Here is a 20,668-nt window from a genome sequence, read left to right on the forward strand (position 1 = left end):
TTTTTCTGATTCTAGTGTTTGTTTTAAATTGATAACATAGATGTAATATTTTATGTAAGGCTCCTGTAATTGGGATTCTCCTGTTGGACTCAGCGGATTTAAATAAATAAAATGAGTCAGAGTTGATGACGATGGGTTTTGATGGGCCATGATGGGTCATTGTGGGTGGTAGGTCGGAGTCGATCACAGTGGGTCATGGTGGATCGTGGGTCACAGTGTGTGGTAAATCAGTGGGTCATGGATCAAGTGTTCATTGATTGACGCCAAAAAGCAATAATAAATTAAAAAACGTGATTATTTAAATGTTTGAAAATCAGATTAATAATTAAAATTCAGGTAAATGATTAACAGGTAATTGCCTTCAATTTATTGTTAGAGCTGTGAAACCATGTTGTACTAAAACATGAGAAGAATTTTTGGAAGCAATTTGTCCAAAACATACAGTGACTCAAAAAAGTATTCATACACACAAATTTTTTGACGTAGGATTATATAGAAAGGTTAAATAAAAACAATGTTACAATCATCTGAAAGTGTACATAATGTATTATGTTTGTTTGTACAAAAAATATCAAAAGAAGAAATATTTAGATAACAAAAATAAATAAATGTACTTTCTCAACTCAAAAAAGTATTCATACAGCAACATGAACTACAAATCTCGACGAGTTCTAACAATTTGTACTAGAAAATCGAGTTTTTAACACTCTATACTTTTACTTTTAAAACAAATCATTGCTTCGAGACGTCTTGGCATGGACCGAACAAGCATCTTGGTCATTTCTGAGGAAATCTTAGACCACTCGTTCAAAAATATCTTTTGTAGTTCTTCCTTGCTCGAAGGACGGCGTTTCTGTACTGTACGGGTGGTGTTGTCGAGATAATCCCACAAGTGTAAGATAGAATTGACATCTGGGCTTTTTTGGAGGAGTCAGAAGCCGTTGTGGAGCTTTGTATAGTAACAATTCCCTAATTTTCAAAGTGGTGTGCTTAGGGTCATTGTCCTGTTGGAAAATAAAGACTCTGTCAAGACCCAACTTCTGCACACTGTTTGATAAGTTAAGGCGCAACATACTAATATACTTATTAGCATCCATGAACCCTTCAATAAAAACTAAGTTTCCCACTCCAGAAGACGCCATGCATCTCCAAACCATCACACTTCCTCCTCCGTGTTTTACTGTAGGGATAATATGTTGCGATTGCAACTCACTGTTTGGCTTTCTCCATACCCATCTTTTGTCATTTGATCCGAATATATTAAACTTCGATTCATCGGAAAATACAGCAGTATCCCAAAATTCGTTAGGTTTAGTATGGCATTCGTTGGCAAATTTTAGGTGCTTTTGTCGGTTTACTTCTGAAATGTATGTTTTTTTTTATTTTGGCTGTCTAGCATGAAAATTGACACTATATAGTACATTTCGTATAGTTTGAGGATTCACAGTGCAAGTAGATGTTGACGCGATTTCTTCAGCCAAAGACACAACACTTCTGAAGGGTATTTTCGTGCTAAATTGACTACTTTCCGTTGGTCGCGGCGTTTAAGCACTTTTCGGCGTACTGATCTTCGTCTATTTTCTGTTGTTCCAGTTTCTTTATGATTCTTTATGATGGAACTACAGTACCAAAACAAATTGAGAAAGTTTTTGCAAGTTCACGATAATTCCTACCTTCTTTACAAAGAGAAACAACCCCATCACGTTGCGTCAAGGAAAGTTCACTTTTCTTGCTCCCCATTTTGACTACTAGCACTCACAACAAGAGCAGACTAACAGACATACAATGAGCTGTAAGTAACGGACAATGCACGTACAGTACGATTGCTCGAGTTGAACAGTACAAGTGTTCAAGGCACAAAACAGGATAGCAGTCCCTCTGTATGAATACTTTTTTGAGTATCATAATTAAGTGATTCACATTGTGTTCGTCTCCTTATAGTCTTGGCAGATTTTCAACTCATGCAACTGTTAGTGTTCTTCCGTCTCTTTGTTTCAATATAACTTTTAATTTTCTGCTCTCTCATATAACTCACCCATGACAAAATTTTTGGGTGTATGAATACTTTTTTGAGGCACTGTATTAAAGAATTGGATAATGTGCCATGAAATCCAAACTATTTGAGAAAGGATTACCGTTCATCGCTGTCTGTTTGGTGATTTAGTATGATTTAAAATTAACACTACATAAAATAAAAAATATCCAATACGTTTAAGAAGATGGATTTTGGAATTAGTTAACGGCAAACAGTAAGATGTTTGTAAATGGTAGTTTTAGTAATCAACTCTTAGGTCAACAACCATCCCCAAGTTACCGATCATTATCAACTGAAGGAACACGAGAAATTTAGGTGAATCCATAAAAGTGAAACAAAATAATGATTTTCCTAAACATAAAACATATTCATTTTAGTTTTATATCATCTGCCGTGAAAAGAAAACAATTTCGAAGAAGCACAATTGAGTGATGTTTACTAGAAATGAAAACATTGTCTAACAAATAAGTTTCACCCATTACGTTGCGAAGCTATCCAATTTAGAGTTTATCATCTCATTTAATCTTGTCAATAGGAACAAACACTGAAGAGTTTCTTGTTAGCTATAGATGATAGCCCAGAATTCTACAAGTTTTGACATGTTTGGACACGTTCAAGATCCATGCTTGTGTGACCAGCGTAGCAAGTCAACATCGTATTCTTGTAACTTTCGCTTATTCCACTTGCTGACAAAATAACAACGTTATTACACTAGTCAGGTCAGTTCTCATCATTACAATTAATTGTTTCTTTTTCCTTTATTGTAACAATATTTCTACACGCTCATCCTTGTTCTCTATATATAGTTGTAAAGTCAGGAACCTCAGTATAGTAGCAGTCAGTTGGTTGAGCCAGAGAACGGAGGGATCTCGCAGTAAGAAATATGAGTTCCAAAAATATCGTAAGTGTTCTTTTTTCTTGTCCTCCCAGATAAGTAATAATACAATCTATATTTTATGTCTTTCTGGAAGAACGGGAACATTCCAAAAATATGTTAAATTCGTACAACGTTAAGGACGTTAATTCTTCTTAAAGTACGTTGTAACGTTCATTCATTACAAGCATTAACCTCTAAGGTAACATATACAATGATATAAATTTGGCTTCAGCAATAAGAAGCAATCAAGTGTCCAGGGAACAGATAAACAACTAATAAGATTGCCTGTGCATACTTCACTGGAGGAATGTTTATCTCTAGTGTCGCCTACGAAACGATATGCGCATTCTCAAATTCGAGACGAGGCAACAAACATTAAAATTCTCGTCTCGTACGTTGCCGAGACAAAAATCAAAACTACACGAGAACTGTCTTGGGTATCCTAGGCAACACTAGTTCATCAGTCTTAGATCTCAAATGCTGTTTTAGTGTTAAACGATTCATATTATAAAGTTATAAATTGATAAAGCGATTGTGTAAAGACTTTGAAGAGTATTTATCAATGTTAAAAGATACACAAGTTGTTACATAATGTATTCGAATAATATGATTTTAATGTTGTTATATCGCACCCTACGCTGATGTCTTGTGACATGGAAGGATTCTCACAACTTCTTGTTAGAATTAAAAGAAACGTAGGCCTATTTGTATTCAAATTTTAAAACGAGACGGGGAAAACTCACACAAAACGAGAAAACCTTTCCGAGAATCGAAACCAGACGAGAAAATATTCTCGAGAATCGAATCATCCTTGTCTCCTGAGCAACATTACTTTTCTCTGACATTGGTGCACTGTGCACCATGTTTTTGTGTGAGGAAATAAGGAAATAATATTATCAAGATCCCCATTAAAAAGTGTACCTCTGGTTAATGATAAAAGCGGACAGGTTATAGTTTATAATTAACCATAACTCTTAATTCTATATTAAGTTCATTACGTTGTTATGTTTTCCATTGTAACACGAACTAAACTTGAACTCTTGTGCTACAGTCTACCACGTTCACATGTTCTATGACTCATCCAACTGAGAGATGTATTGTCAGCATACTGACTCGGTAAAGTCACTATTTCTAGCTTTCTGGTCCGGATCTTGCTATATCGTACTTTGAGCATCTTTCTAATTCTGTCACGATGCTAAATCAACACAAAAGATCGCACCTGAATTGGGGATCTAAACTCTAGACTGTGTTTCACAAAGACATGCAACTACTCTGTAACAATTTGCAGAAACATCAATACTAAGCTATATTTAAAAATTCTAACTTACTAGAGGATGCACATAGAAAATAAACAGTACATTGTAAATAGTATCTTTAAACGAATTTTAAATAGGTTGGTTAAAAAGATGTGGCAACAATGTTCCAACATCAGACGGCTGTGTTTCAGCACTGCAGCAATTCCGTAGCTGATAAGAGAACGTAAAGCTATTAGATGTGATGAGTGATAACGACTGCGTGTCGTAGAGGAGAAAGGTGGAAGCCATAACAATATGTTTCGGAAAGACGAATAAGATGTGTGGATCAAAATTGAAGTGGCACGTAGTCACAGTAAACAATAATGCTTTCAGGGACTCCGTGATTGCGTTTTCGCCAAAACGAAGGTACCACTCCATGGGAAGCACTACGACACAAGAGAAGCCCTCATCTGTGCCATATAGCGGTCCCTGGGGGACATCCATAATGACTCGCGTACTGACATTGTACGGCACCTTCTACAAGTGTGACAGAATATGATAAGAGATGTGAGATAATTATATTGAAGGATTGTAAAGGTGTTCTATGGTGCTTAAAGCCAAGTACTTATTAAGACAACGTTGTAATTACTTTCTTATCCAGCCCTCATACGTTTAAAATAACTTATAATAATAAACATGTTATTTCGATGGTATTTCTTGGAATTGTTTCATTGTTTTTAATTTCAATTTACCCTTCTCTAACACAGTAGATATCGATTGATATTTAATGACATTTTATAACTCTCTATCTTATCGAAATAAAATGTCCATGGACTTAGTTTATTTTCTTTTGACATTTTTTTTGCGCCTTATTTCGTACAAAATCGACAAAAGGTTGGGCAAGTACCTTGCAAATGGGTGCTCAATTTTATTATTGCTGGCGAACAACCAGAAAAAAAATACTTTAGCCTGATGTTCGCTTTTGTTTGTACTTCTTTTCTAGTTTCATCTGTAAGTTAATTTATTTACATTTTTATTACGCTTTATTTTAGATTTCAGTTTTTGATTAATGTAATATTTACTGAATTTTTTATTCACTAAGCTCGAATCTTAATATGCCAGAATTATTAAAATGTCTTCTAAATAATACATTGGGATTTGTAATTATGCATAGGCTCGATGAAAAGTAGTGATACCAAAGTTCCCATATTAATAGTGGAAAAGGAATAACGTAGTATGTTTTCTATAATTTGTCACGAAAATAGTTTTGTAAACTTTAGAATTGTCTGACAACATTTACGTGAGCAGAAGTGCTGCCATCTGTTGTTTATATGCTAGTAACGTAGTGCATTATTACGTTGTTCTTTAATTTTAGCGCAAAAATACATTGTTAGTTACTTGGTGTTATTCCACTAAAAAGTAACGACCAACGTATTCTTACATTAAGTTCCTAGGAGATAAGAACAACATATGGCAGTACTACTACTGATGAAATGTCAGAGAACTATTTTCGTGACTGATTACATAACATATAGTACGTTATTAATTAGTTAGTACAAATACCAAATACACTACGTAAAGCTTTGTTCATAGCAAACAATAACAACTAATCGAAATTGTGACTGCCAGTTTCTAGTTATTTATGGTATGCTTGAAAGGTGATGTCCTAGGTGTTGAAGTAACATACAAGTAACACTCTATAGTGGTAATAAATTTGAGTTGTTTTCATGCCAAAGTTTTTGCTGCGTACGGTTACGCAAGAGAGACACGAGATACTATTTTCATAACAATACTCGAGATAAAACAGAGTTCTTCCATCATAAAAGTATGTAAACGAAACATCACTTTCAAGAGAATTTTTTGAGACTTGATAGCTTTATTTTTTGTCTCATAGGTAACACTAGCTCGAATCCCGATTTAAAGTAAATGTCTCCCACAAAATGGGTTCTCTCTTGACGAAGAATGTGAGTACAATCCAAGAAATGCACAAAGAACAGAGTTAAGTTTCTTTTCGCTAGTAAATTGCTGATGGATAAAACATTTTGCTGTTCTAATATAAAATATTGTTTCATTGAAATTTCTCTTTCAGGTGTTGTGTGTTGCCCTTCTAGTTTTACTCACGATGGTAGCTGGTGGCGACTTCAAGCAGTAAGTAAATACATGCTTTTAGTTTTTTTTTTTTTTTAATAAAGAAATTACTGTAATTACTTTAGTGATTCGTGCAAAACTTTCATGCAGTTGTGCGAATCTCGTCTTCACACACTTTCTCACTTTCTGATTTTATAGTTGGTCTGAGAGGATTATATTTCATAAACATCAAAACAACTATGTGCAAAGCATTATTCTGCAAGTCAAATTAAGCAAAAAATACGTATAATTGTATGCTGTTCGGGTATTCGTCTGGAATAGCTAATTGCACTATGTGGCAAAACGTAGATAAATAACCATCGAGTAGATTTATCAATTCATCAAGTAGTTACCTCGATTCTTTCCAGATGGCAGTTAAAGTCAACGGACGTTGATTCTAACACCACCTATTAACGTAACAATCGATGTAACTCCTTGATGGATTCGTAAAGCAATGCTAATGGTTCCCAGTTAATCTCCGGCGATGCCACACAGTAAAATTTTAACTCTCCATAGAAATTTGATCGAGACCGGTCAGGTGGTTCAAGAGATTAAGAGTCACAAACATAGTCACTTTCAATTTTATAATATAAATTACAAACAATTATCGTATATTCGTTAAGCACGTGATAATTATAGAAATAAATGTAACACTACTAATAATATGAATTAATCTATATTATAAAATTGAAAGTGACTATGTTTGTGACTCTTAATCTCTTGAACCACCTGACCGGTCTCGATCAAATTTTAACGTAGATGCGGTTCTGCCCTGGGAGTGTTTTTAGCTGTTTACTTTGACGGTACAACTTAGGGGAGGGGGAGAGGGGGTTCATAGAAAAAATAAATAAAACTTAATAACTCTTGAACCAGCCGACCGATCTCGATCAAACTTTCAACATAGATAGGGTTCGGGCTTGGGATGTTTTTGTCATTTCACTTTTACGGTGCAACCTAGGGAAGGGGGAGGGAGGAAATATATAAAAATCAATTTATATAAGACTGAAAGTGACTATTTTTGCAACTTAATAACTCTTGAACTATCCAACCGATCTCAATGAAATTTTCAAGATACATGATTTTTGGATGTAGAAAGATATTTGCAATTTCACTTTAACGGTAGATCCTAGGGAAGGGGAAGGGGCCGTTTAAATAAAAACTAATAAAACCTAATAACTTTTGAACCACCCAACCAATCTCAATCAAATTTTCAACATACATGAGTTTAGGGGCAGGGCTTGCTTTAGACTATTCAGTTTGACGATGCAACGTAGGGGAGGGGTAGGAGGGAGAGAAATTTCAAAATGATCAAATATGACCGATATTAGTGTTTAATCCATAGTTTTCGGGGTCGATGAGAGAAACAGTGACACTTCTGATGCTGGTTTGAGTCCAAGTTCTACCATGATAGTTGAGGAGGGGGATGGTAAAACGTAGAGGAGGGCGATAAACATTTAAAAATGATCGAAAATGACTAATATTAGTGTCCAATCCATAGTTTTAGGAGTAGCTGAGATAAACAGTGACAATTCTGATGCCGTGTGCAACAGCAAGGAGGAGGGGTAGGGAGAGCTATATATAATAATGATTGAAAATGACCAATATTAGTGTCCAATCCATAGTTTTCGGGATCATTCAGATGAACAGTGACATTTCCGATCTGATTTAAATCTAAAATCACCCCACCACTTGGGGGAGTGGAAGAAAGAGATATATAAAAATGCTCGAAAATGGCCACTATCAGTGTCGAATTTATAGTTTTCTGGATCCTTTAGATGAACAGTGGTACTTTGGATCCCATTTTATTCCAAATTCAAACCCACAACTTGGGGGAGGGGGAGGAAGAGATATTTAAAAATCATAAAAAAAACGATATTAGTGCTGAATCCAAATTTTTTGAGGTCGCTAATATGAACGGTGACACTTCTGATACCATGGAAACATGGGGTGGGGCAAATATATATATATATATATATATGGTCAAAAATGACTGATACTACTGTTGAATCTATAGTTCTTGCCATCGCCGAAATGAACAGTGACACTTCTGATGCTGTTTAAGTCAATTTTCAGCTCTGACACTTGGGGGATGAGGAGGGATGACATATATTAAAATGATCCAAAATGAGCAATATCAGTGTGCATTTAAATTATTTATTTCAACATAGCGAAGCGGGTAATATATGCTAGCATCTAATAAACTTATCTAGTAATCTTCAGTTTTGAGCTCCAAATCTCCCTCAATATCCTCATCGTTTTTTTCTTTTAAATTCTTATTAACAACAACAATATTTTCTCCACGTCGTAAACGTAATTGAATTTAAAGTATGGATGCAGGATTGCTATTTGACAATTCTCAAATCGTTATTGAATTATTTTAGCGGGAATGACTGTTAAGAACCTCAGTCTGGGCGTTTTATAACTATTTAATTCCCATCTATAATTGATTTGCAAATTTAAAAAGAAAAAAAAAAACTACAAAAAATTGTGTGTTCTATAATTATTGTATATTCACCTATTATTGCAAGGCTTACTTGGCTTAATTTATCGTATATTACGACAAATTATTTTATGGTTGGCAAGTTATGGTTGGTTGCTAGGATCAATAGTGAAACTCCGATCGCAATAATTTCCAAATTCATCTCATTCGGCAGTGGGCCAGGGGTCCCCGGAGTGATACCGAGACATGTAAAATTAATCCAAAATGACCGATATTAGTGCCAAATCCATAGTTTTCGCGGTCGCTGAGATAAATGGTGATATTCCAACAGGTGTTGACATCCAAATACAGCCCCCATCGGCTGCGGGCCAGAGGTTTTTTTTTCTTTTTCAAAATTCGAACCAGGGGTCTCACGGGACGTTTAACGGGATATGTAGAAATAGTAGAAAATGACCGATTTGTTTTCTTTCGTTCTTCAGTTTGTTTGCATAGATATTTTTTTTCTGACCCATGCGAAAAATGGGTATTTTAGCTAGTCCTATCCTAACTATATATAAAACTACATGAACGGACATAGAATGAACGAGTATTTCCGTTTCAGGTGGAAAGTTGAAATTTAGCATGATTGTAGTTTTCCGACACTAACCAACAGGAAAATTGCCAAAAACGGATATTTTTAATTTTTAGGGTGTCTAAAGGGGAAATGAAGAAATTCCCCATGTTATTTAAATGGGCATTTTTTCGGACCTATAATCTCACATTTTAGGTACTTAGAATTGGAATTCGAACTTGAAATTAGGTATGCTTGTACGTTTTTGTTAGCGTTACTTAACCAAATTACCTAAAATAAAAATGTTTAACTTCAGAATGGTTTTATGGGGAACTGAAAAAAAAATCCCATGTTATTTATATGGGATACCTTTAAGACCCCAAAATTATTGGGCACTTCTAGCAGGATTAGAATGATGAAATTTGACAAGAATGTGGCGTTTCGGGACTAACCGACAGGAAAATTGCCAAAAGTGAATATGTTTAGATCTTAAGGGATCTAAAGAGGGATAGGAAAGAAATTCCCATGATATTTAAATGGGCGTTTATTTTGGATGTCAAATCTTATCTTTTAGATAGTTGAAATACGAAGAGAAACTTGAAATTTGGTAGAATTGTGGGTTAAAGAAGTGTAAGGCCGTAGGTTAAGTAAACGTGGGGGTCAGGGGTGAATCCCACAGGTGGGCCGAAGTCAGGAAATATCAATAGTAAATTCACAAAATTCACTCTTGATGCAAACGCTGATTCATAAGAGACGCAAGGCCAAAAGCCGAGCAAGCACTGGGGTCTGGGGGCGGAGTCCCCAGCTAGTTACGCATATAAAAGCGAAAGTCTACGATTTTGCCAGTAGAAGAAAATCTTATAAACGGCACAATTTTATTTTATTTTTCTTCTGAGAACCAATGACGGTCTAGTTGCGAAAATTTGTATCAGCACTTATTTTGACATGGCAGGAACAAGAAAATTAGAAAAATGTTCCTTTGTACGAACTTGTTAATTAAATAATCAAGTAAAAAGTTATTAGCAATAAATATTTTCTAAACACATAATTCAAGTTTGTACGTTACAGTATATAATAATTATTTGTCATATTATTTTCTATTTCCAGCTATACAAAACATATCACTCATCCTCCTCATTTTTTCTACCATAAACATCCATATTTCCACCAACATGATCATTTCCATCACCATAAACACATTGAGAAGCACCACCACGCTCATCACAAGAAAGAAGAAACTCATCACGAGGAAGAACATAAACTCCAGAACACCCACTCAGTGCAGTTACCCCATAAACACCTGTTTGATTTCGATGACGCTTTAGGTGATCTGAGAGAGCGCAGGGAATCATATGCATAGGTAAGAGTGCAAGAAAATAGGTAAGATTTGTATATTTAAAAGAAGACATTCTGCATATATACTATGTGATTCTCTTATATTAATTATATTCAAAGGCATAGACGAACTAGGTATTCAAATGGAGTGACTACATTCCTGTTGGTATATAGGCTATATGACAAGTGCACGACATACAAAGGTGCATGACGAGATAAATACACTCACGAAGCTTAAAAATCCCGCCTCGTGGCTCTCGTGTACGCTAGATGCCAGGCCTGTGACGGCACTGTACAAAATGGCAGCAATGCAGGAGAATATTTTTTAACTTATATGTTAAAATGTGCGAAGTGTTTGTCGGTTACGAGCGTTCACTGTACATTCGTTGTAACAGTTGCAAATGGTATGGTTTGAAATGCAAACACCGCCGCAAAACATTGCACACTGTTTTCTGCGAAATGACGAGTTCACAGTTTGCACGAAAGGATGATTTTCTTAGGCTACGCATAAAGCCGTGTCTCACGCGCTCCAAGATTTCCTCTGAGACATGACGTCATCCCGTGCTTTTCATTTTTGGACAAATAACCAGTATCACAAAACTGGCAAAGCAATGCAAAAATTCTCTGGTGACCAGGAATTTACGTAAAAAAAGGAGGTGACAGTTGCAAGGTTTCTGGCTCGATCTCAGCTCGCGCCCACTGGACTTTATGGTAGACAAACACCGTGTGCGTGTTTCTTTTTTAGGTTCAGCTTTTTCCTCCGGCTTTCCTCATTTGATAAGTTCATTCATTCTCATCATCCCCGTCTCCTTTAGCCTACATAGCATAACCGTGGAAAATAAAACCGGAATATTTCATTTCACGATAGAAAGAGAGAAATACCCAACATATCTTCGGAAATTTGAGTCGCTTTCTGTTAAAAGGGCGTATGTACGATAAAAATATTTGTCGGGAAATGACAAAAAAACTGTTTCCACATGAGACGGTTTGGTTTATGAAAAAAAAGTAAAATGCCTTATATTTATAACACGTTTCAAAAGACACACGCCATTTTTAACAGAAATTGTTATATCTACCTCTAAAATATTAATTTCTTTAAAAAAGTTAAAATTGTGAAAAATGTTACATACCCCCTTTTAACAGAAAGCGATTCATTTCTGTCTTTCAAATTCTGAAATAACCAATGACTGGTAGACATGCAACTATTCGAGATGTCTCAATATACATATACTGCATTTACACCTGCACAGTCTGATTTCGACGTCATAGGCTGTAAAAGTAATCGTGCAGTGTTGTCTATTAAGTTAATGATATGGCCAGACCACAAATTATCATAATGTATCTAAAAGTAGGTAGTACATTCGACAATATTACCTCATTTATTGAAAGGCTGGGTTTACGAGTGGTGATGAAAAGTATTGAATTCTTATCTCCCGTACGTTGGATTGCAGCAAAAGCTATATGCTGAGAATGCTAAATTTAATCATGAAAATCAGTAGTTCTTATTAAATACAACTATTAATTCAAAAATATACTTGCAATCTTTCAGTGTTGTCAATGCGTAAACATTTTGTTTGTGCAATAGCAGAACGTTCACAGTTCTAGAGTACAACCGTTAGTCATAAAAGTAACCATGCATGCGTCCATTTGCTTTTGCAAATGCGAAAACACAGCTTTTTTTCTGCAATGCTCACTCTGATTTTATCATTTGTTTATTTCTTTCTTGCAGAAGTGTACTGCAAAACCACCTTCAACAAGAAGCACTGAAACCTTTCTAAATGCATTGTGTTCACTATCGAATTGTGTATTATTTTATAGAAATAAATAGATTACAACAAAATATGTGTTCACTTATAATTTCCGTTCCATATCTGTCTCATAAAAAAAATACACACACAAACTACACGCTGATGCAAAATTCTGTACATATTGGGTGCACGAAAGTGGCGTGAGTTATAATTTCTTGTGAGTCTGATGTTAGACTCACACCACTTTTCTAATAAAGAGAACAACTGTTTCCATTAGCACTATAATTTTACAAATGAACAGCTGTTTCATTTATCACTAGAATTTTACAGGTGAAGAGTTGTTTCCTCTGTGACTAGAATTTTGCATTAGATCAACCGTTTCCTTTATCGCAAGAATCTGTTGAAATCTGCCATCTTTCAGAATAAACCTGTAACTTGTTTCACATTTTCTGTTAACAGATGGATTTAGCTAGATCTGTTTTTGTGTCTAGGTCACACTTTTTTTTTTGTCAAATTTGCTAAAACCACTGTTATTTTCACATTTCCATATAGACAAAAGTGTACCATTTCGTTTAAGATTTTCCTCCAATTAGATTTTTTGTAACGTCACCATTCCGGCCAAGAAAGTTTGTGGTGGACAACATAGTATCAGTGAGTTTTCTTGGGGTACTTCTGTTTTGTAACACATTCTCATTCCACCAATTCTTCCATCATCATTTACTTATTTTAATCATTGTCTCCTTTAACATAAAGGGCATAGTCGTAGGGACGTTAAACTGAAAGATTTCATTTGTATACGTTTCATTAAAATCGGAGATGTATTTGTGTCATTTTCGCTGCCACAAAAGGTTGAGTTGAGTTGATTTTGAGTTTAACGTCACGTTCAGCAGCGAGGCTATATGAGACGTGAACCTACTGATTAACGTGGAATCCGAACCACATGAGCTCCCGCCGGGAATCGAACCCGGGTCTCCCACGCCGCTGCCACAAAAGGGTTAAATATTGAAGTTGGAGGGAGGGTTGCCCCCTTGAACCGCACAGTTGCCGATATGACATACAAAATTATAACCTAGGAACCTTAGACTGGTTTTAGCGAATATTATAGTAGAACTAAAGCAAGATGAGTCTCCCTTAGTGCCTGAAGATGTCAATCATCCTAGTTTATCAATTTCAGTACATCAGTCAAAAATGCCCTTAAGTAAGATAACACAAAGAAAACATTATAATTATAGGAAAGCTGACTTTCTCAAATTATACTGTACACTGGGTGATAACGATTGGAAAGACCTATATGATTTTGGAAGTGTTGATTTAGCTTTGAACTTTCTATATGATTCATTATACAAATGCTTTGATAATTGTATACCATTATGTACGGAAGTTAGGAAGTCTAGGTATCCGGTATGGTTTACCAGAGAAATAATTAAAACTATTAAAATTAAGAAAAAAATGTACCAAAAAGAGTAAATTCTCTAGATGCTACGATGAAAGGTTCAGGAATTTAAGGTCGGAATTAAAGCAGCTCATACATAGAGCTTATGATGAATACACACAACAACTTCTAACGAATGTTAACAATAATATTAAATGTTTTTGGTCATTTGTAAATACCAAATAGTAACACAGCATAATAAATCAAGTGCGCTCTTTGAATAATGAGAACTTTTCCCAGGGCAATATTTCAAATGGTTTTGCGAAATATTTTTTCTTCGGTTTATAGTCAAACGAATTTCATTTATAAAATCAATGATATTCCTGCACATTTTCCAAATATACATCATAAACTTGATGTTTTACATTTTAACTATGTTACCTAAGAAGAGGTTAACAGTGTTATTAAGCATCTCAAACCCAAACAATCTTGTAGCCCAGATGGAACTCCTTCTTATATTGTTAAAGCATGTGGAGAGGTCTTATCTGAACAAATTGGATTTATTATTAATATGTTGTTGAAAACTAACATCTTTCCCCAAAAATGGAGAGAAACAAAATTAAATCCTATATTGAAATCAGGTAATTCAAATGTTACTGTAAATTATAGGCCTATCTCAATTATTAATTCAATGTGTAAAGTGTATGAATATACGAAAAGTTTTTTAATCACGTAAAAATTTGCATTTCTCCAAATCAACATTTTTTTCTTAACAGATCGGTTGTAACTAACTTGTTGGAATTTTCACAGGAGATTTACAATTGTTTTGAAAGAAATGAACAAATGGATGCAATATATTTGGATTTTGTTAGGGATTTTGACAAAATAGATAATGAAATATTAATTAAGAAACTTATACAATTTCGATTGTCTAAAAATTTAATTATGTTATTTCTATCTTATCTACATAATAGAAATCAATATGTAGATTTTCAGCAAGAAATCTCTTATCAGTTTGTAGTTTCATCTGGTGTTCCGCAAGGTGCCAATCTTAGTCTTCTATTGTTCTTAATTTTAATCAATGATTTGCCTGAAGTGGTAGAAAATTCTAATTGTTTTCTCTTTTCCGACGATTTAAAGATTTATAAATCAGTTACAGTTGAAGAAGACAGTAAATATTTACGAGACTAGAATAAAATCATGGATAGGTGTGATTCATATAAACTGCGACTAAATATAGGTACGTGTAACCTTTAACCGGAAGAACAAATTAATTAAATATGTATACAAAATTAGTAATGTTCAAATAGACTGTTACACCGATTAGAGATCATGGTGTAATTTTTGATTGTAAATTAACATTTGGAAATCATTTAATTAGTGTTATAAACTCAGCAAATAGAGCCTTAGGTTTTGTTATCAGAAGCACAAAACTTTTTTTCACAACCATCAATAATTATTAAGTTATATGAAACCCTCGTTGGGAGCAAACGAGAGTATGCATCGATAATTTGGAGTTCCCACTTTAAGAGAGACATCCAATCAATTGAGGTAATTCAAAATAAATTTTTGATGTATTTATATTATAAAACATTTAAATCAGGCTTAAAAAACTTACCTGTCAATGTCGCTTTTACGCTCGCTATTCAACCTAAGTAGTTTAAAGGATACAAGAACTGCACATTCTCTTATTATTTTAAGAAATATATTGACAAATAGAATTAAGAATTCAACACTGTTGCAACAAATCCCTTTCTACGAACCAAGATATCGCTCCAGAAATCAAAATATATTTTATGTACCTATGTCGAAAAGTTCAACTCATGCATACTCACCTATTATACGAATGCTGAGAATCTATAACAAATTAAATGATAGGATAGACCTTTTTCACTTGGGGAAGTTAAATTTGTTAAACTTCTGTATGAAATACTGAATAATGACCATGTATGGTTTATCATTGTTTGAAAACTTAGCGATATATGTGCATATTATTTTCCCTATGGCTGTATTGTACATTCTTTCCTTTTCTTTTTATAAGTTTTTTTCTTTTTCTTTGTTTCATATTATACTGTTTTCTTTTCTTTGTAATATTCATGTAACCTTCAATTATGTATTTCAAGAAGGTATGTTATAGGTGTATGCCTGTGTACTTTCATATAAATAAATAAATACATAACAAAATATGCGTCGATTTATTTTGTCTTCTTAGAGGTTTAAATTTCCAATTTTCGGATTTTTTCCTTCTTTATGTTATAAATCCTACTTTTAGCCAGATTATAAATCTCTACATCTACAGAAAGTATCCCATAGGTTTTGAATCAAGTGATGTAATTACACCTATACATAACATTTCTCTGTGGAGGGATAAAAAGTTGAAAGTTGTTTTTTCTCCTTTATATTTATTACGAATACTACATAGCCAAATTTCAATTTCCCATCTCTACGAAAAGTTCCCTATAGAGTTTTGAATCAAGTGACGTAATTTTGACCTTGTACCTTAATTTATTTCTTTCGAAAGGGAAATTTCCACTTTTAGGATTTCCTCTTTTATTTGCATCACTAATCTTACGTTTGTGCCAAATTTCAAATTTATGTGCTTACAGGAAATTAACTAAAGGTTTAGAATCAAGTGACGTAATTTTGGTTTTGTTCTCTAATTTTCTTCCTTGGAGGGAAGGAATTTCTAGTTTTCGAAGTTTCCTCGTTATTTCTATAAAAATCCTACATAAGTTTCAAGTGTTTATATCTCTGGCAAGTGCCAAATAAGTTTTTCATGTGTAAGTGAGTGTAAACTTTCCAGGTTCTGGAATATTTTATGGTATATTTCGTCATCACTTATAGGCAAAATATTGAACTTTTATAAAGGACGTGGCCTCGTAGAGGTTGTTGAAGCAAAAAATTTTAGTTTCACTATGTTCAAGGGAAGTTAAGTTATGGATGCTTGAAAAATTCCTGAGTTTGTTGGTGTAATATACATAGATGGGTTAACTTATATTAAACTGAATTTGAATGTGTCACTTACCTAGGAAATACCGTTTTCCCGCTACCGGTTGTGTTCGTTCGTAGGCCATCAGAGTTTCCATTGCATGATACTGCATTGCAGCTGGGCCACGCGTACTGCAGTCCGTTCCTCTTTGCAGGCTTTCCACAGGCCGATGACGGTACAGACTTGACTATGGAACAGGAGCTGTTTGATGATTCCGAAAGTAGAATAGTCCATTGGGTTGGCATATTGACTTTTGATATTGTTATCAGAGAAATAAATTGCCGTAATTCTAGTTTCCTATTCCATGCAGCTGTAGAATTCCATTAATGTTTCTCCGTGAGGTTGGATGCCTTCTCTTGCTATAGTTCAACTTGATTCACGTTTTGTCCGTACAATGCTGGGATTTCTTGCTAGCACATTTCAGTCAGGACATGGGTCTGGCAGTACGCAGCATCGTCCGAACTTTCGGAGACGCATTTTGCCCCTCTACGAGAAACCGGCAACAATCATGAACTCTTTTGAGAAATGGTTCTAACTGCTTGTATCGGTGTGGTACACCCAGAACTCTGTGCTGCATATTTGTTTATACGATTGACAGTTGCAAGACCCACACAAAAATTACACACTTGAAGCATTTCTACGATGCGCGACACAATAAACTGCGTCGAAAACGGCCACAATAAACCTCTCACAGAATATGTTCAGTTACGGCTTCACCAGATTACGCTCGACCACAGTGTTGTACTGCGTAACTAGATACTGTTGCTTGCCTCGTGGTAATCTCACAAGCCACTCAGCGGAGCCACTTTTTGACCCTCCCTTATCAGGACGATTGCTTGCGCGTGTGCGGTATAGCTGTACATTGACTTTGGCTCAATATAAGTGAATCAACCTCTGTACACTTTGCGTGCACTGTACTTTGATATTCTATGTTTCAAGTTGAACAAATGTATTTTTATCAATTCTACAATGGTATTCTTCAAGTTACTTCTCTCATTTGTACACTGAACATTCAGTCCATTTCTATCAGTATTTTTGGATAAAAAAATTCAATATACTTCGATCAAAAATGGTTTCGCAATCCTTCTATCTGGAGAACTACAAGTATAAGGGTCGTTCAAAAATGTGACCCCAGATTCAAAAAAAAAAAAAAAAAAAACAATCTAATATATTTCATTCAAACATTTCCTTGTACGTTTTATATCTGGAGAAATACATATAGTGCAGCCAAACCCGAACTATCACTTAACTCAGCATAATGTGCTTATTACGTAAAAAAAAAAAAAAAAAAACTTGATTTAGGGATCGTTCAAAAATTTTGTGGCCCCTGATCCGAAAACTACTTATTGGCCAAGATCGCAATCTTTTGATCCATTTTTTGGTCATTTCTAAAATTCTTGTTTAGGTTTCCATTCTGAAAACTAAGCGTGATAATAATACAAATCTAATTGGATGCATTAATCTACATATTTTGGTTGTAAATTAACAAGGTTCCAGATTCACATTCTGCTGGTCATGGCGACTTGGCATCCGAGAATTTTCGAACCCTGTTAATAACTATAATATTCCAACACAAATACTAAGAATATTTTGTTAATACACAAACGACAACATTACATTCAACTCCTACGAATACATTTATACTCGTCGTACAGATCTATCTTGGCATACGTAACGACCACAGTCGCATTACAAAAATGAGGAAACGTCTATTTATATCAGACAGTAAATTGCGGATTAAGTAGTATATTCAGTAATGCTAGGGAGGAAAAAGAAACTCAGTATGCGTACACAACAAGTAAAGCAATTCAATATTTTTTGTTTTTCTTTTGTTCCTTGGATCAGGGGCGCCAGTGGGGAAAGGCGACGGCCCCGGGCGCCGAAGTAAAGGGGACAAAAATTCGGGAGAAAAGGGTAAAAGATAAAAAAAATGTTTGGAATATATGTATGGGGGCGCCGTCGTATACTCTCGCCCCGGGCGCTGATTTTCCACGGCACGGCCCTGACTTGGATGCTCGAAGAGCTTCGAAGTACATGGAACACAAGTGTTCGAATGGGCAGATAAGTTCAAACGGGGTATAACAAGTGTTAAAGATTCGCCATACACAACACACTGTCTATGCAGTCACGGAGAACAACATTGAGGGAGTTGATGAGTTGACATGCGAAAACAGGCATATTGTACTTGTGTTTGACTGAAACAACTGTCACCATATTGCACTGTCATCCGACGGTGAATTTCAATTGATTTTAACCGTTCAGCTAACACAAATTTAATGACACTTTCCTGCTCCACGTTGGTGCAAACCTGCAAGGGTATTGTCATCTTCTTTGACTGATCCCCAGTATCCCCAGTTTCAAGAGGCAGGGGTGCCAGGTTCTGATAATAATTTTAGGACATCAAAAAATAGCAAACAAATACAAACTTTGTTGAAGTTTTGTACTTTTTATACAACTTTCTTGTTATTTATTGCATGGAGATTGTACAAATTAGCATTTTTGCGTTATATCTAGTCTACACAATCGATCATGAAGATAATAAGAGAAAGATAAAACAGCAAGCTTGGCCATCTTATTTGGCACTCCAATTGGATCATCGTGTTGATAGAGGGAAAGGCAGAAGGAAGACCAAGGAGTTGAGTTGTATTTCAGTTTAGCGCCCCTTTCATTAGCGAGGGTATGTGAAACGTGGACCTACTGATTAACGTGGAATCCGAACGACATGAGCTCCCACTGGGAATCGAACCCGGGTCTCCCGCGCAAAGGGCGCGTATGCTAACCGCTTAGCCACGGAGGAGCTTAGGAAGACCAAGGATAGATCAGTTACGAAGAAGAGGCCTTATCAAAGTATAAAACAACTCTCCCAAGAGAGTGAAAAGTTCTAACATTTCCATGTTGCCCACCAACATATGGTTGAGGTGAACAAGAAGAAGATCTAGTCTACAGAGTAACTTTTGATTAAAATATAACATTTTTAAAGTATAAGGACGAGACGAGAATTTTTATGATACTTACTTACTGTTTTGTCTCAATTCCCATGTCGAAAATGACGAGGATTGTCATGCTTCTCGTCTCCTCTAGAATTATTCGGAGAATAATAGATCCGAAACTAAAATGTTTTGCTTCGTGGGCAATATTAGTTTTGTAAGAAAACAATCAAACAACACAACATCAATTCAGAAAATAAGAATAATACTAATTGCGTGAACCGATGACACATTCTTTATTCCCAAATCTGACTCTCTTTCGTGTCCCCATTCAACAATCTTTATTTGAATATGTTGCAAACAAGTATGTTTCGTGTGCTCAGTGGGAGAACGTTCGTCTCTGGTGCGTGAGGTCTGTGATTTGATTCTAGCTCGCGTCAAGTTGGATTTGTGGTCCACAAGCACCGTGTGAATGGGTTGTCGATGGGTGTCCCTGTTGCTTCTCACTTTCGTCATTCCACAATTTCTATTAGTATCATCGTCTCCCTTAGCCTTGGATCATAATGGGACGCAAAACTTTTTTTTAATGTTGCATTTAAATGAAACGAAATTACAATATTTACTGCTATAACTATTCCCTTTAGGCTAAAAGAGACGGGTCAATAGTGGAAATGAATGCTTAAGAAAACAAAGGTGGAATGGAAACATGAGAAAAAATGAGCTAACTTCGAGAAAACTCACAAAATGAAAAATAATATGAAATTTTCCAGTTTAACGTCCCAGCATTATACCCGTTAGGCTAAGGGAGATGATGCTTAAAATATGTGAATGATGATGGAAGCATTGGTGGAATGAACAAGTGGGAGGAAAAGGGAGCACCCCGAATAAACGATGTTGTTCACCACAAACTTACTTCACCGGGGTCGAAGCAGGAACTCCACACACCAGAGCTAAGCGCTCTACTGCTGAGCTACCGTGCCTTCACGAGAGGAATTACAGACACGATGTTGAACCCTACAAAATCATGTAATAT

The 20,668-nt window shown here is 35.3% G+C and overlaps 1 protein-coding gene across 2 annotated transcripts; it reads left to right on the top strand.

The window, feature by feature from the left end:
• The first annotated feature begins 2,623 nt into the window (after nucleotides 1-2,623).
• On the top strand, nucleotides 2,624-12,439 carry LOC145673862 (uncharacterized). 2 transcript variants are annotated; one of them, XM_081743643.1, is made up of 4 exons: nucleotides 2,624-2,754; nucleotides 6,237-6,295; nucleotides 10,372-10,624; nucleotides 12,329-12,439. In XM_081743643.1, exons 2-3 carry the CDS (start codon nucleotides 6,270-6,272, stop codon nucleotides 10,622-10,624), a joined length of 279 nt encoding a protein of 92 aa, XP_081599769.1. In that variant the 5' UTR covers nucleotides 2,624-2,754; nucleotides 6,237-6,269; the 3' UTR covers nucleotides 12,329-12,439. The 2 variants fall into 2 exon arrangements, with proteins under 2 accessions (XP_081599769.1, XP_081599768.1); XM_081743642.1 differs by lacking the exon at nucleotides 2,624-2,754 and adding an exon at nucleotides 2,785-2,936.
• Nucleotides 12,440-20,668: the final 8,229 nt, after the last annotated feature.

Source organism: Thermobia domestica, chromosome 17 (genome assembly GCF_964235325.1).
Source record: "Thermobia domestica chromosome 17, izTheDome1.hap1.1, whole genome shotgun sequence".
Classification (NCBI taxonomy): domain Eukaryota; kingdom Metazoa; phylum Arthropoda; class Insecta; order Zygentoma; family Lepismatidae; genus Thermobia; species Thermobia domestica.